At 38.7% G+C, this 15,901-nt stretch overlaps 1 protein-coding gene across 4 annotated transcripts in view; it reads left to right on the plus strand.

Annotated features, from left to right (window-relative positions):
- MCM8 (minichromosome maintenance 8 homologous recombination repair factor) overlaps positions 1–15,901 on the plus strand; it is a 41,402-nt gene that overhangs the window by 23,158 nt on the left and 2,343 nt on the right. For 3 of the 4 annotated variants that reach the window (XM_006758071.2, XM_006758075.2, XM_006758072.2), the window contains exons 13-17: positions 2,522–2,663; positions 7,596–7,791; positions 10,413–10,632; positions 10,941–11,150; positions 13,104–13,180. In XM_006758071.2, the coding sequence (XP_006758134.1) occupies positions 2,522–2,663; positions 7,596–7,791; positions 10,413–10,632; positions 10,941–11,150; positions 13,104–13,180 (845 nt within the window). The remainder of the gene's footprint in view (positions 1–2,521; positions 2,664–7,595; positions 7,792–10,412; positions 10,633–10,940; positions 11,151–13,103; positions 13,181–15,901) is intronic. The other variant, XM_006758074.2, reaches the window with a different exon arrangement.

Genomic DNA, 15,901 nt, shown 5'->3' on the forward strand with positions numbered 1-15,901 from the left:
GTGAGCCAAAGTAGACCAGCCTACGCTCATTTTCCTAGCCTTTCCTTGTTTCACTGTTCCCAGCTTTAATAAACATCCTCTAAAATAAAATAAAAAATTTAAAAAAGAATAATCAGATAAAGGTAAGAGTTCTTTGGAATACATTTTAACTACTTCTGAATCCAAAGGAAATCAGCTCCTGTGGTCAGTCTGTTGGTCCTCAAGAAATTTCTGCTTCTATCAGTCAGTCAAGCTGTCCTCCCTTCAAGGACTTATGATGGCCCTAGAAGGTGCTGCTTGGTGGAATGTTTGTGGTTTTCTTGGAGTGACACCTGGTAAGCCAGCCATAATGTCCTTTCTAAGAATGCTCATGTCATCCATCCATTCCCCTCCCCCCATGTGGAAAAATTCAACCAGACCACGGGCTCTCTGGCTTTTTGGGAAATTGTAGTCCTATGACTACCGAATCATGTTTGGAGCTCTTTGAAAATATTGTGGCCTTCCCAGGCCAATTGAATTGAGTCTCTGGGTTAGGGTCCCATTATCTGTACATAAATGATTCTGATGTGCAGGCAGTATTGAGAACTGCTTTTATCTTGTCATTACACTGTAAACCCACTGTCCTTCACATCAGATGACTCTTTATTTCTTGTGGTTAAGTGTAAAAGCAGTCATTTAAATTTTTAATCTGACATTTTATCCATTTTTCAATATTTTTTTGGTTTTGACTAACTGGGCATATATATATTTAATTTTATACTGAATCCTTGCTACAAGCCTGGCACAGAGCACAGCGTACCTAGCCAGAATTTGGATATAGAAAATAGAGATGGGGATCCAAATTGTTATACTTTCTTTTCTGTCTTTTGTAGCATTGTGTGTGTATGATTTTTTAGTTAGCATATTATAGGTGGAAGCCTGATTTAACCTCCACAGTGTCTAATTATCTCTACAGATCATTTAATTTCTGCATTTTGTTTACAGTATATAAAATGTCATTTTTCTCTTTTTTATTGATAAAATATGTCTTGACAGATAGATTATGGTTCCAAAATACATTAAATGGCACTGAAAATGTTTTCATATCAAGAAATGACACTGAACATTTTTTATGTTTTTTGGACCTGAGAATAATGCCTTTAAAACCCCTGACTCAATTTAAAAATAAAAGCTGTAATATTAGTGGAAAGTAGGTGTTGTAAATAATGGAGGGTATTGTATATAAGTCTGCTAGTTCCACTAAGCCAGGGTTTTTAAAAATTAGGCTATTTCCTTAAAAAATTAAAAATGGAACTCCCATTTGACCCAATAATCCCACTTCTAGGAATATATCCCAAGAAACCAGAAACACCAATCAGAAAGGATATATGCAGTCCTAAGTAATCCTGTGATTTGCAGATTTTTAATATTTCCTACAACTTTTGTGATCATACTATGTCAGTACAGTTTTGGTAATGTTATCATACTTAAAATCCTTTTATTCTTGAAATATTAATATTTATTGCATGTAATATATGTGAGATCATTTTTCTTGAATAATTGGTGTTAATTGCATGTAACATTTAAAATTGTTTTTTCTTGAGATATTAATAATTATTGCATGAAACATTATTTAAGATCATTTTTCTTGAAATATTAGATTATTGCATGAAACATTAAGATCATTTTTCTTGAAATATTAAGGTTTATTGCATGTAACATTATTATATTTAAAACCATTTTTCTTGAAATAAAAAAATGGGGGGAAAAAGTAGGCTAACACTAACAGTTATGAGTCAGTTACTTTGTATTTTTAATCCCCTTTTCCTCTAACCATTTAGTGAACCGTCCTATTCAGACTAACAAATAAGGAATTACAAGTAATAAACATAATTATAGCTGCTGTTTATAAGCTGGACACCATAGGTATTGGGTCGTATCCTGCCAAGTCCAGATCACACTGACATCGGTCTCTTGGAGTTGCACAGTGCAGAGCCATGTAAAGCGGCCTTGAATTGGGCACTTACTATGTGCCAGGTACCAGGTTAAGTGCCTTAACATACATGATCTCATTTATTCCTCAGACAGTATGTGATAAAACCTAAGGAAGCTGAAGCTCTGAGAAGTTTTAGAGCAACACAGTCAGCATTAAAACAGGTCTGCCTGACTGAAGGGCCATGCTTTTAACTGTAATGCTATTTGACTACTGTTTTGAAATGCCATAGATTGTTTACTCAGGCATTCTTGAGCCATTTTATTACCTGATGTTTAAAGAAGCATTGGATACTTTGGAATTAAAAATTGGTACTCAAGTTTTTGCTATTTGAACTTGAAAACAAAGCATAAAATGGAATGTGTATTCACATGACCACAGACATCAGAATCAGGCTGCTTGGGTTTGATTGACTGCTGACTTCACACCTTCATGGCTGTGTGAGTTACTTTCTCTGCAGACATGGATTTCTGCATCAATACATGGGGATGCAATAATACCTTCCTCTTACCATGGTGGTAAAAATTGTATGGTAAAGCTCTTAGGTGAATAAACTTTTTGTTTCCTCAGGCAGTGTGCAGCGTTGCTCCACGTGGTGTGTATGTTTGTGGGAATACCACGACCACCTCTGGTTTGACTGTAACTCTTTCAAAAGACAGTTCCTCAGGAGATTTTGCTTTGGAAGCTGGTGCCCTGGTACTTGGTGATCAAGGTGAGAAACCAAAGATTGATAATAATTCTGGGTTTGTTTGAGTTTTTTTTTAAGCCTTTTCCTTTTAGTCAATTTCTTTATATCCTGTTCAAGAGGCATTTGGACCGCACAGACCCAATCAGGGTGTTGAGGATGAGTGCCAGAAAGATTTGACTGATAGTTTATAAGAAATCCAATTAGAGGGCTAGAGCAAGAACGAATCTTCAGTTGAGCTTTGTTACCTAAATTTCTCTTTGTGATGCTTTAACCTGTTGGAAAAACATGTTCCTATGAATTTGTCAGGCTCTGCCCAGATTCCAGTCCAGTTAAAGTCATTTATTCCTTCCAGTTTGCCAGTGACCTCCACATTTCTAAATCCAGTACCCATGAGCCATGTTTGGCACAGCTGATCACTGCCGCCTCCAGGAAATGCTTTATCTGATGGTTTCCAGGGCACTGCACTCTTCTGGTTTTCTTTCTTCATTTACCTTTCCTTCTCGGCCTTTACCTGTTCATCTCTCTAACCTCTTAGCTGGTTGGCACCTCAGAGTGCTTAGCTTTTGTTCCTTTTTTCTTGGTCTATACTTAGCTTCCTGGTGACCTTATTCTAGTCTATGGCTTTACTTATCTAAATGCTGAAAATTTCCACATTTATATTTCTTCTCCCCTGAACTCCAGGCACATACTATTGCCTGTGCGATATTTCTACAACTCTCTCAATCTACACATGTCTAAAACCAAGATCCTGCTCTTCCTCTTCAAATCTATTCTTCTTACAGTCTTCACTTCAGTAAGTGACAATTTCATTCTTTAGATTGCTCAAATCAGACGAGCATCTTTGACTTTTCTCATACCCACATCCAGTCTGTCAGCAAATCCTGTTGGCTCTATTTTCCAAATACAGCTGACCCTTGAATAACATGGTTTGAACTGCATGGGTCCACTTATATGTGATTCCCCCCCCCCCCATAAATACATACATTAATGTAAACATATTTTCCTTATGATTTTCTTAAATAACATTTCCTTTTCGTTCATTTTATTGTAAGAATACAGTACAGTGGGGCCTTAACTTACGAGTATCCCGACTAACGAGTTTTTTGAGATACCAGCTGTCTCTCTGCCGATTTTTTGCATTGAGTTGATAGAGTAATTTGAGTTAATGAGCTCCTTAATGAGCTCGGTCTCGGAACGAATTAAACTCGTAAGTCAAGGCCCCACTGTATATAATACGTATAATACACAAAATATGTTAATCAACTATTTATGTTATCAGGCTTCTGGTCAACAGTAGGCTATTAGTAGTTAAATTTGGGGAGAGTCAAAAATTATATGCGGATTTCTGACTGCACGGGGGTCCAGCGCCCCTACCCCTGTGTTGTTCAAGGATCAACTATATATTAAATATCCAGCTACTAATTAAATTCTCCATCGGTACTACCCTGATCTAAGGCACCATCATCTCTCACATGGATTACTGTGATCTCTCAGCATTCCTATGACTACCCTTGCCCTTCCTATCTTTAATAAGGCAGGGAAACCCTATTAAAACTTAGATCACTTTATTCTTTTGTTCAAAACTATCTAGTGACTCCCTGTCTCATTTAGTGAAAGCCCAGGTATTGATAGTGTTCTAGGGTCATTCACATTCTGGCCTTTCACCACATCTTCTGCCTCATTACCTTCTACTTCCCTCTTCCTCTTTTCCAGCTACAATGGCCTTTTTGATATACCATGGTCACCACCAGTACAGCAAGCACATCACAGTCCTGCATCAGGACCTTTGTGTTTGCTCCTCTCTTTGTATAAAACATTCTTACACCAGATATATCTGCAAGGCTTGTTCCCTTTCTTCCCTCAATTATTTGCTCAAATGTTCTGATCCCAGCAAGGCCTTCCCTATATACCAGTGATGGCGAACCTCTGACACACGTGTCAGAGGTGACACACGAACTCATTTTTTTGGTTGATTTTTCTTTGTTAAATGGCATTTAAATATATAAAATAAATATCAAAAATATAAGTCTTTGTTTTACTATGGTTGCAAATATCCAAAAATTTCTATATGTGACACGGCACCAGAGTTAAGTTAGGGTTTTTCAAAATGCTGACACACTGAGCTCAAAAGGTTCACCATCACTGCTATATACCGTATTTTAAATTCTAATTCCCACTGCCATCATCAGGTCTTATTTTCTTTACCCTACTTTGCCTTTTCTTTCTGTAGCACTTACTGCCTCCTAATATACTACAGGGTTTACTTTTTTATAATCTGGCTCCCTACACCAATGATTGTAAGCTTTATATGGGCAAATAATTTTGTCATTTTAGTGCTATGTCTCACATGCCTAGAACATAATAAGATATATAGAAGGGATTTATAAATATTTGTTCATTAGAAGTGACAGTATTTTTACCAGTCACCAGGTGAAGAAAATAATAAATAAGAAAAGGATACTCATTGTGAAACTGCCAAACTTTCCATAGAAGTTGAAGGTGATACGGGGTTTAGCTATACAGATAGCCAATGTGATTTAAGATGTGGAATGGTAAGAGCTGCCTCTTCTTTCAAATATAGGTAGAGAAGCCAAACACTATGATGGTAAATGTAGCACTGTTGCCCCTGGCGGGGGTAGTTCAGTTGGTTTGAGCATTGTCCCGATATGCCAAGATTGTACGTTTGATCCCCAGTCAGGGCACATACAAGAATCATCCCATGGATGGGTAAAACAACAAATTCATATTCATTCTCTCTCTCCGCCCCCCCCTTTTCCCCTCTCCCCTCTCCCTCCCTCTCCCTGCCTCCCTGCCTCCCTCTCACCCTTCTCCCTTTCTCTCTCTAAAATCAGTAAATTAAAAAGTAGCATTGTTGTTGCCCTAACGGGTTTGGTTCAGTGGATAGAGCATTGACCTGTGGACTCAAGGGTCCCAGGTTCAATTCCGGTCAAGGGCATGTACCTTGGTTGCGGGCACATCCCCAGTAGGGGGTGTGCAGGAGGCAGCTGATTGATGTTTCTCTCTCATCGATGTTTCTGGCTCTCTATCCCTCTACCTTCCTCTCTGTAAAAAATCAATTAAAAAATAAATTAAAAAAATAAAAAGTAGCATTGTTAAATACAAAGGAATATTAGTCAGCAGAGTTCAGACCCTAAAAACAAACACAACTAACATCTTTACTGAACACTTACAGGGAAAAAAAGGAGAAGGATGTTTTGTAATATTTTCCTTTTTCAATATCTAATGAAATAGATCACTTCTTTAAAAGCAACAAGATTTAATAATTGTAGCCAAAGAAAAGAGAAAGTACAAAATTTTCAAAGATAAATGCTTCAAAACCAGGAATCAGTGAACTTTAATCCACAGGTCAACCTAGCCTTTACCCTGTTTTAGTATAGTTTATATCTAAAAATCGGTGTTCTACTTTTAAAGGATTGTAAAGAACAACCAAAAAACCCAAGAATATGTAACAGGCTCATAAAATGCAAAATATTTACGTCTGCCCCTTTACAGAAAAAGTTTGCCAACTCATGCTTTAAAACTTTGAAAAGTGGCAAAGTAGCAGCTTGACTTTGTTTCTGCACTGTCCCCTCTCCTGAGGCACTGTGCTAGTAATATTGAGAACATCCAGTAATACCTTCAGTTCCAGAGAGGCATGGACTGACCTCTGAGCTGGCATGCTTACTTGGTTGTAAGTAAGGGGTTTAGCCACAGCAACACCCTCTGCATGTCCACCTAAGAGGATGCTCAGGGTATGGGCAAGAAGGGAGGAAAAATATTACAAGGTAATGTTTGAGGGTCTCCAGTAACATATGGATCAGCTATAATATACCTGGCACATAAAATGCCTTCAGTCAGTGGTAGGTCTTCACATTTTGTTTAAAGAGGTTAAGTGATTTCCTTATTGCTGAGAACTACATTAGGACTTCTGACTTTATTCATTTCTTTCCAAATTATGCTGCTGTACTATTCCCAAAAAAATCACTTTTTTCTTAAAAACTTTGCAGATATCCCTTCCACTTTTAACCTCCTCCCACCCCCAAAAGAGCTAGGGGCCATCACATCCAAAACAACCGAACAGACTGCATGGGGTAACCAGGCTGGCAGGGGGGTTAGTGAGGGACAACCAAACGACTGAGCAGGAGGCTGCGTGGGTGACTAGGCCGGCAGGGAGGGCAGTGAGGGACAACCAAGCAACTGAGCAGCAGGCTGCGTGGGGCGACCAGGCTGGTGGGGGGTTAGTGAGGGACAACCAAAAGACTGAGCAGCAGGCCACATGGGGCAACCAGGCCAGCAGGGGTGCAGTAAGGGGCGACCTGGCCGGTGGGGGTGGGAGCAGTTGGGGGTGACCAGGCCGGCAGGAGGGGGCAGTTAGGGGCAATCAGGTCAGTGGGCAGAGGTGGTTAGGGTGATCAGGCTGGCAGGGGGGTCAGTTAGCAGTGATCAGGCAGTCAGGCAGGTGAGCAGTTAAGAGCCAGCAGTCCTGGATTGTGAGAGGGATCCTGGATTGGAGAGGGTGCAGGCTGGGCTTAGGGGATGCCCCTCCCCCCATAAATTTCATGCACCGGGCCTCTAGTCTTGTATAATTATGCATACCTCGTATAGTTGTTGAAGTATACTATCTTGAATATGTATATATCTTAAAAGTCTCCCCTGTTGGATTTAAGTCTTTAAACTTTTTGAGGGTCACTGTCATATGTTCTTCAGTTTTGTAACCCTCATAAAATAGCGCTTTCCCTGTGGAAAATGCCAAATGAGTAAATATTACATAAGAGTAAGTTAAATAAGACATTTTATTTGCTGTATAAAAAAATCAGGAATTCTTTATTGTATGACACTTGATAATTTTAACTGCTGGAAACAGTGGAGATATTTTTTATTGTGGGATAATTTCTATTACAATTTACAACTTGACCAAAGAACACTTTTTCCTGTATTATTTTACTGTGATCATAGGTATTTGTGGAATAGATGAATTTGATAAGATGGGGAATCAACATCAAGCCTTGTTAGAAGCCATGGAACAGCAAAGTATTAGTCTTGCTAAAGCTGGCATGGTTTGTAGCCTCCCTGCAAGAACCTCCATTATTGCTGCTGCAAATCCAGTTGGAGGACATTATAATAAAGCCAAAACAGTCTCTGAGAACTTAAAGTAAGTCTCTTCAAATATTTATACCTTTAATATATTGAATCCCTACAAATCAATATGGAAAAGATAATTACATGTATATTGGATAGTTCATAGACATTACAAATTTTCAGTAAATGATTGTGGCTCACTTGTCCCATGCACCCAAAGGTTGCTGGTTTCATTCCCAGTCAGCACAAGCCAGAGTTGCTGGCTCGATCCCCAGCATGCAGGAGGCAGCCGATCGATGTTCCATTCTCACATCGATGTTTCTCTTTCTCCCTCTCCCTCCATCAATAAAAGTATATTTAATAAAAATATGTGTTTGAAAACATAATTAAAACAGTGAAGTGCTATTGATATCTTCCAGATTGGCAAACATTTCAGATATTAATAATCATTATTGGCAAGGGGATGGAGAATTTAGCATTTTGAAGGACAACTTGGCATGTTTATCACTATTGTAAATGTACACATTATTTGTTCCTGCCAGTTCTTTTCAGAATTATACTCACAAAAATAGTGACTCAAGTGCACAAAGATATGTGGATGTTACAGCGTTTAACACTGCCAAAAATTGGAAACAACTTAAAATGCTCATCGATAGGGAAGTAATTAAACTATATAGTAAGACTGTACAGTGTCCTATGAGAACGAAAGGAGCTTTCTAAGTACTGATAGGGAAATACATCTATGCTTTACTGTTAAGTGAAAAGAGCACATGATATACTCACTAGAGGCCTAATGCACCAAAATTCGTGCAAGAGTAGGCCTTCCCCCAGCTGCCAGCACCAGCTTCCCTCCGGCACCCGGGCTTCCCTCCTCCAGCTACCAGTGACCAGGGCTGGATGTCAGGAATGACATCCAGAAGATGTCTGGTCTAATTAGCATATTACCCTTTTATTAATTATAGATATATGTAGTATGGTCCCACTTTATTCCAAAAACAATGTTTATATTTATGTGCACATATGCTTTCTCTTCTGATTTGTTTGTACAGGTTGAACAAAATATACAGGAAAGGGAAAATAGACTAAAGTGATGCAAAAGGGAGAAAAGACAAAAGAATGCCTCATATGAAAAACTGGAACCTTAAATTCTTGTGGGGGAAAAAAGGCTAATTTTTCTTTTTCTTTTTTTTTTTTTTTTAAAGGGTAGTCTTTTTTTTTTCTTCTTTTTTTAAATATATTTTATTGATTTTTTTACAGAGAGGAAGGGAGAGAGATAGATAGTTAGAAACATCGATGAGAGAGAAACATCGATCAGCTGCCTCCTGCACATCTCCTACTGGGGATGTGCCCGCAACCCAGGTACATGCTCTTGACCGGAATCGAACCCGGGACCTTTCGGTCCACAGGCCGACGCTCTATCCACTGAGCCAAACCGGTTTCGGCTAATTTTCTAATGTTTATTAATGTAGTTATTACCTTTAATATAGTAAAGGTAATATAGTAAAGGTACACAGTAAAATACATAATTGTACTTTGAGGTTCTAGGTATTTTTATATCACCACCACCAAAGAAGTCAATTTATTAGTTTTTCTTAATAAAATAACAAAGTTTTATATTGGAAAGATCAGAAGGATCCAGTTGAACAAGGTTCCAGGTTTAGACCTAGATTCTAGGTTTTAGGGTACCACAAACCTGCTTTGGGATGTTGGTGAAATTTGTTAATCACTCTGGAATTCAGTTTTCTTATCTCAGAAGAGTTATTTCATTGGTGGGTTCAGAGAAGGTGATTAAGTAGTTTGCAGCATTTATATTGTAATGACTAATTAGATGCTTATTTAAGGAAAAATGGGCTTGCCCTGGCCGGGTAGCTCAGTTGGTTAGAGTGTTGTCCCGATATGAGAAGATTGTGGGTTCGATCTCCGGTCGTGGCACATAAAAGAAGCAACCAATGAATGCATAAATAAGTAGAACAAATTGATGTTTCTCTCTCTTTCTCTGTCTCTAAAAATCAATTTAAAAAAAAGAGAAAAGAAAAAAAATGGGCTTTTTGTTTCTAAATGTGCATAGGTATACTTTGAGTGACTTAATGGTTGGTGAAACAACAGGGAATAAATGATTAAGAACTCCTTAACTAGACACCTGTAATATGTCATTTACAGCATTTTAACATAAAAATCCAAAGGTCCTAGATCATGGGTAATAATATAGGACAGGGGTCCTCAAACTACGGCCCGTGGGCCCCATGCAAATACAAATATTGTATTTGTTCCCGTTTTGTTTTTTTACTTCAAAATAAGATATGTGCAGTGTGCATAGGAATTTGTTCATAGTTTTTTTTTAAACTATAGCCCAGCCCTCCAACGGTCTGAGGGAGAGTGAACTGGCCCCCTGTTTAAAAAGTTTGAGGACCCCTGATATAGGACATACAGAATTCAGCGGTTTGGCTGGTGTGAGAAAGGGCCGTGTGCTCAGCCTACCAGAGGGCAGTACATGCAAAACGATGCACATAGTGAAGGGCACATGGCCGGTGTCTCTGGAGTTGGCAGCTGTGTTATCCAAAAGCTATTGCTTGTTTCTATAATCTAAAACCTTTTTTAAGTACTACATGGAACTTGAGTAATAAACAAGTTTTCTAGGTTGTCAGCTTGTTTTTATTTCAATCATTGTTTCTTCTGTCTTCCATGCCTTTTTAGAATGGGGAGTGCCCTGCTATCCAGATTTGATTTGGTCTTTATCCTATTAGACACTCCAAATGAAGATCATGATCACTTACTCTCTGAACATGTAATTGCAATAAGAGCTGGAAAGCAGAGAGCTGTTAGTAGTGCCACAGTAGCTCGTCTGAATAGTCAAGATTCAAATACTTCTATACTTGAAGTGGTTTCTGATAAACCATTATCAGAAAGACTGAAGGTACAAATGCTTCTTAATCATTCAGTTCACTTCTGTTTGAATGTCAAAGTTCAGTGTGTTACTGTAGAGCAGTAGTATATAAACTTTCATATTATAAACTTACATTTTATATTATAATACTTGGCTTTGAATGATTACTTTACTAGAAATAATCTATATTAACTAGACCAAGAGCTAGAAGTACAATGTGTTTGGCTTACTTGAAGAGTCTTCTTAAATTTTATATTTATCTAAACAAGTTATTTTAATTGAAAGATTTTAGTTGCTACTTGTCCTTGTAATTTGGGCTTTTTTTTATCATGTGTTAGGTGGTTGCTGGAGAAACAATAGATCCAATTCCCCACCAACTATTGAGAAAGTACATTGGTTACGCTCGTCAGTATGTCTATCCAAGGCTATCCACTGAAGCTGCACAGATTCTTCAAGATTTCTACCTTGAGCTCCGGAAACAGAGCCAGCGGTTGAATAGCTCACCAATCACTACTAGACAGCTGGAATCTCTGATTCGATTAACAGAGGTTTGTTTAAGCTGTTATTTTCTTAAGAAGGGAGATAGGAGTAATATGGTTTCTCTCAATTTTCTGCATGATTGACTTGGTTTTTCTTTGTACAGGGAGATATTAAAAATAGATGTTTTTTAAAAAGATATATCTTTCATTGATTTCAGAGAGGGAGAAACATCAATGATGAGAGCGAATCATTGATAGGCTGCCTCCTGCACACGCCGTCCTAGCCTGCAACCCAGGCATGTGTCCTGACTGGGAATCGAGCTGGGGATTGAGCCCGCAGCCCCAGCATGTACCCTGCCTGGGAATCAAACTTTGACCTCCTGTTTTACAGGTCAACACTCAACCGTTGAGCCACACCAGCCAAGCAAGCAATTTTTTTTTTAAATATATATTTTTTATTGATTTCAGAGAGGGAGAGGGAGATAGAAACATCAATGATGAGAGAGAATCATTGATTGGCTGCCTCCTGCACGCCCCCTATTGGGGATCTAGCCCACAACCCTGGGCATGTGCCCTTGACTGGAATTGAACCTGGGACCCTTCGGTCCGCAGGCCGACGCTGTATCCACTGAGCCAAACCAGCTAGGGCAGCAACTTTTTTTTTTAATGACACTTAGGAAACTCCTATAGTGTGAAGAGTGGTTAGGTTAACTAAGGATGTTGGGATCTAAGGTTGAATATTTGAGAACATGGAATGTGTCAAATACCTTGAGTATTTATTTGGTTTGATACATGACAGGCCCATAGGATAATGCCCATTTTTCTAATATTAATAACATCTATTCACAGCTATGGAATGCTAAGAGGACTGTGGAAGTTAAAATTAGCTGGGTCAGGGTTTGGGCTTTTTGCTTCTAAAGTCTTACTCATCTTCGTTGTTTTAACAGATTGGTTAGGTATGACTTCCTGAAAGTAAAAGGCAAGGAAAAACCAAGTATATTTCATCAAATCTTCTGAAATGAACATTCAGAAAGATATGTTAGTAGATAAAAATAAATTTTAATCCATATTTTAGTATATATACTGCCAAAGTGAGCACTAATCCATATTTTGAATGAGTGATTATTTTCATGTCACTTTTTTAAAATTCTGACTTTCATATCATAGTTCCCTTCCCCAAAAGTCAATTTTTGTATAAAATAAATAAACAAAATCTTAAACATACTATACCTGTTCAAATAATGTTAAATATACAGGGTGTCCCCCAAAAATGTATATACACTTTGAATGATTATAAAATCAGTATTTATTAACATACAATTGATTTTCAGAGTTTAAAAGAATTTACAGAAATGAATTTTTTTTTATTTTTTTTTTTTGGTCAGTGCCTGTTTTCAAACTGACGACCGTTCTGGTTCAGGCACTGTTTGATAATGGGAACCAATGGAATCGCAAACATCAAGAATCATTTTGTTCGGTATTTGTGTGTATGCATTTCCTGAACTCTTGCCAGTTTTGTACCATAAACTTTATTTTTTATCCCCATAAAGAAAAAAACCTAGTGGCACTTCAGGATAAATTTTCTTTGTTCAAAGCTTATACTGGTTTCACCCATTATTTCAAATCAGTTAAACCTGAAAAGGAGTGAAAGTTAAGTGTTATCAGCTGTTAAAGTGCATATGCAGTGGGGCCTTGACTTACGAGTGTCCCGACTAACGAGTTTTTCGAGATACGAGCCGTCTCTTGGCTGATTTTTTGCTTTGAGTTGCGAGCTAAAATTCGGGTTACAAGCCAGCTTCAGATACCCCACCGCTAGTTGGCGCAGCGAACGTCACAGTGAACGCCACAACATCAGCCCAGCATTCAATTCATTGTAATGGTGAAAATTGATTTGACATACAAGTAATTTGAGTTACCAGCTCTGTCACGGAACAAATTAAACTCATAAATCAAGGCCCCACTGTACTTTTTTTGCGGGGGACACCCTATATTTATATTTTGTTATCTGAAAATGGTTCACAGGCACGAGCAAGGTTGGAATTGAGAGAGCAAGCAACCAAAGAAGATGCTGAAGATATAGTAGAAATTATGAAATACAGGTAAGATTAAAATTTTTAATGTTTTAAATGAAGTACCAGTCATCTTTCCATCTTAAGTATAGATTTTATTTAGGCCAAGCAAAATTTTTATTTAGCCCATTGGATCACATTTTTCTCTGAAGAAGCTATACTTTCTTGGTTTAAAATTTGTGTAAATAATCTTGACACTAAAACATTTTTTGAATGGGTAATGCATTCACATAGTTCTGAAATCGTTTCAAAATTACATATTTACAGAAGACTTGCTCCTATCCTATTTACCGTCCACCCATCCTTCACCAAAACACCCATTACTTTTTTGTAAATAGCATGAGTTATACTGTTCTTTACTTAAAAAAAAAAAAATTTGACATTATATCTCAAGATCTTTTCATATTAGGACATAAAGAATTCTTTTTATAGCTAAATAGTATTCTATTATTTAGATACTAGAGGCCTATTGCAGAAAGATTCCTGCAAGAATAGGGCTTCCTGCGGCTGGAGCAAAGCAGAGAAGGGAGCGAAACCCGCTGAGGCTCCCAGCTGCTGAGGCTCCCAGCTGCTGAGGCTCCTAGCTGCTGCGGCTGGGTTTCCCCTCCCACTCACAGCCACTGCAGCTGGGTTTGCCCTCCTGCTCCCAGCCGCTGCAGCTGGGTTTGCCCTCCCACCTCCTGTCTCCGCCGCCTTTACTTAGCTCCCTTCTGTAACGCTTCGCTTCCTTGTCTTCAGTCTTCGCTCCCAGCCGGTATATGCAAATTAACCGCCATCTTCGTTGGCAGTTAATTTGTATATCGTGCTGATTAGCCAATGGGAGGCATAGTGAAGGTATGGTCAATTACCATGTTTGTCTATTATTAGATAGGATATCATAGTTTAAGCAGTCTCCCATTGCTAGATACATGAGTATCTTCCATTCTTTTCCTTTTACAAACAATTTTACAAAGAGTAATCTCTATAAGGTACTTCATATGTGGGTTAAGTGTATACCTGTATGAGAAATTCTCAGAAATGATATTTCTGGGTTCAAGTATAAATAAATACTTTAGGATATTAACAAATATTGTTAAACTAGTGGCCCGGTGCATGAAATTCGTACACTCGGAGGGGGGTAGCGTCCCCAGCCTGGCCCTATCACAGCGTGGGAACCCCACGATTTATCACCCCAAAGAGGTAGGCCTCCACGAGCCTCATGTCCCTGGTCCATGGGTGGGGACACGAGCCTCACGTCCCCGGGGCCAGCGCCTGGGGCGGGGACACAAGCCTCACGCAAGTCCCCAATGCTGCAAGTCCTGCCCACCTGTGCTGGCTGTGCACACAGCCTCCTGCTGATTGGTCGTTACACGTGAGGGCGTCACGACCATTTGCATATTACCGCTTTATTATATAGATTGTAAGCTTTGTATTTTATATCATTTGGTAGATCATAATTCCTACAAGGTGAAAAAGGAAAAAAATTATATTTTAACCAATCGTATGTCTACCTTAGATTTTTTTTAAAAAATATATTTTTATTGATTTCAGAAAGGAAGGGAGAGGGAGAGATAGAAACATCAATGATGAGAATCATTGATCAGCTGCCTCCTGCAAGTCCCAAACTGGGGATTGAGCCTACAGCTGGGCATGTACCTTGACCGGGAATCGAACCACCTCCTGGTTCATAGGTTGATGCTCAACCACTGAGCCATGTCAGCTGGGCAGTCATAGATTACTAGAGGCCCAGTGCACAAAATTAGTGCACGGGTAGGGTCCCTAGGCCTGGCTGGTGATCAGGGCTGATTGGTACCTTCCGGCTGCTGGCCGGGGCCTTCCTTTATTCCATGCCGCCCCCTGATGGTCAGTGCACATCATAGCGAGTGAGCAAACTACCAGTATCCCAGTCAAACTCCCAAGGGGACACTTTGCATATTTGCCTTTTATATATGTAGATTTTTACTCAATAAAAGCAAAAGCTTATTTTAGGGGTTTTTTTTTCTCCTTTTTTTCAGGTAAATTTTTAATAGGTTCACACATTCATATGCTTCAGAATTCCAAAGTTCAAAAAGCATACAGTGAAAAAAGTTTGTTCCTACTCTGTTTACTAGTTACCTAGTTCTTCCTTCTCTTGCCCCAGTGGCAGCGACATATCTTTTGTGTTGTGACTTTCAGATATAAAATACCTATCAGAACTCTGTATCTGTGTATTCTTTTTCCGTCTTTATGGAGAAATGGTAGCATGCCACACACATTTATACCTTGCTTTTTTCATTTACAGTGCATCTTGGAGTTCATTCTATATCAGTGCCTAAAGAACTTCCTTTTATTTTTTTGCAACTGCATAGTATCCCCTTGTGTGAGTGTATAATAATTTAGAAATTATTCTTTTTAATATGCTCTCATAGCAATTAATATATAAATCTGTTAAGAATCTACTTTTCCACCCTAACTGGTTTGGCTCAGTGGATAGAATGTCAGCTTGCGGACTGAAGGGTCCCAGGTTCGATTCCGGTCAAGGGCATGTACCTTGGTTGCGGACACATCCCCAGTAGGGGGTGTGCAAGAGGCAGCTGAATCGATGTTTCTCTCTCATTGATGTTTCTAACTCTCTATCCCTCTCCCTTCCTCTCTGTAAAAAATCAATAAAATATAATTTAAAAAAAGAATCTACTTTTCCAAGGCTAAAAATATATTAAAGATGAAATTTTTTTGTTAAGTAATTTCTATTTGAAAGTAAATGGATTATTCCCCCCCCCCCCCCTTTCCCCC

Source organism: Myotis davidii, unplaced genomic scaffold, assembly GCF_000327345.1.
Source record: "Myotis davidii unplaced genomic scaffold, ASM32734v1 scaffold32, whole genome shotgun sequence".
Taxonomy (NCBI): domain Eukaryota; kingdom Metazoa; phylum Chordata; class Mammalia; order Chiroptera; family Vespertilionidae; genus Myotis; species Myotis davidii.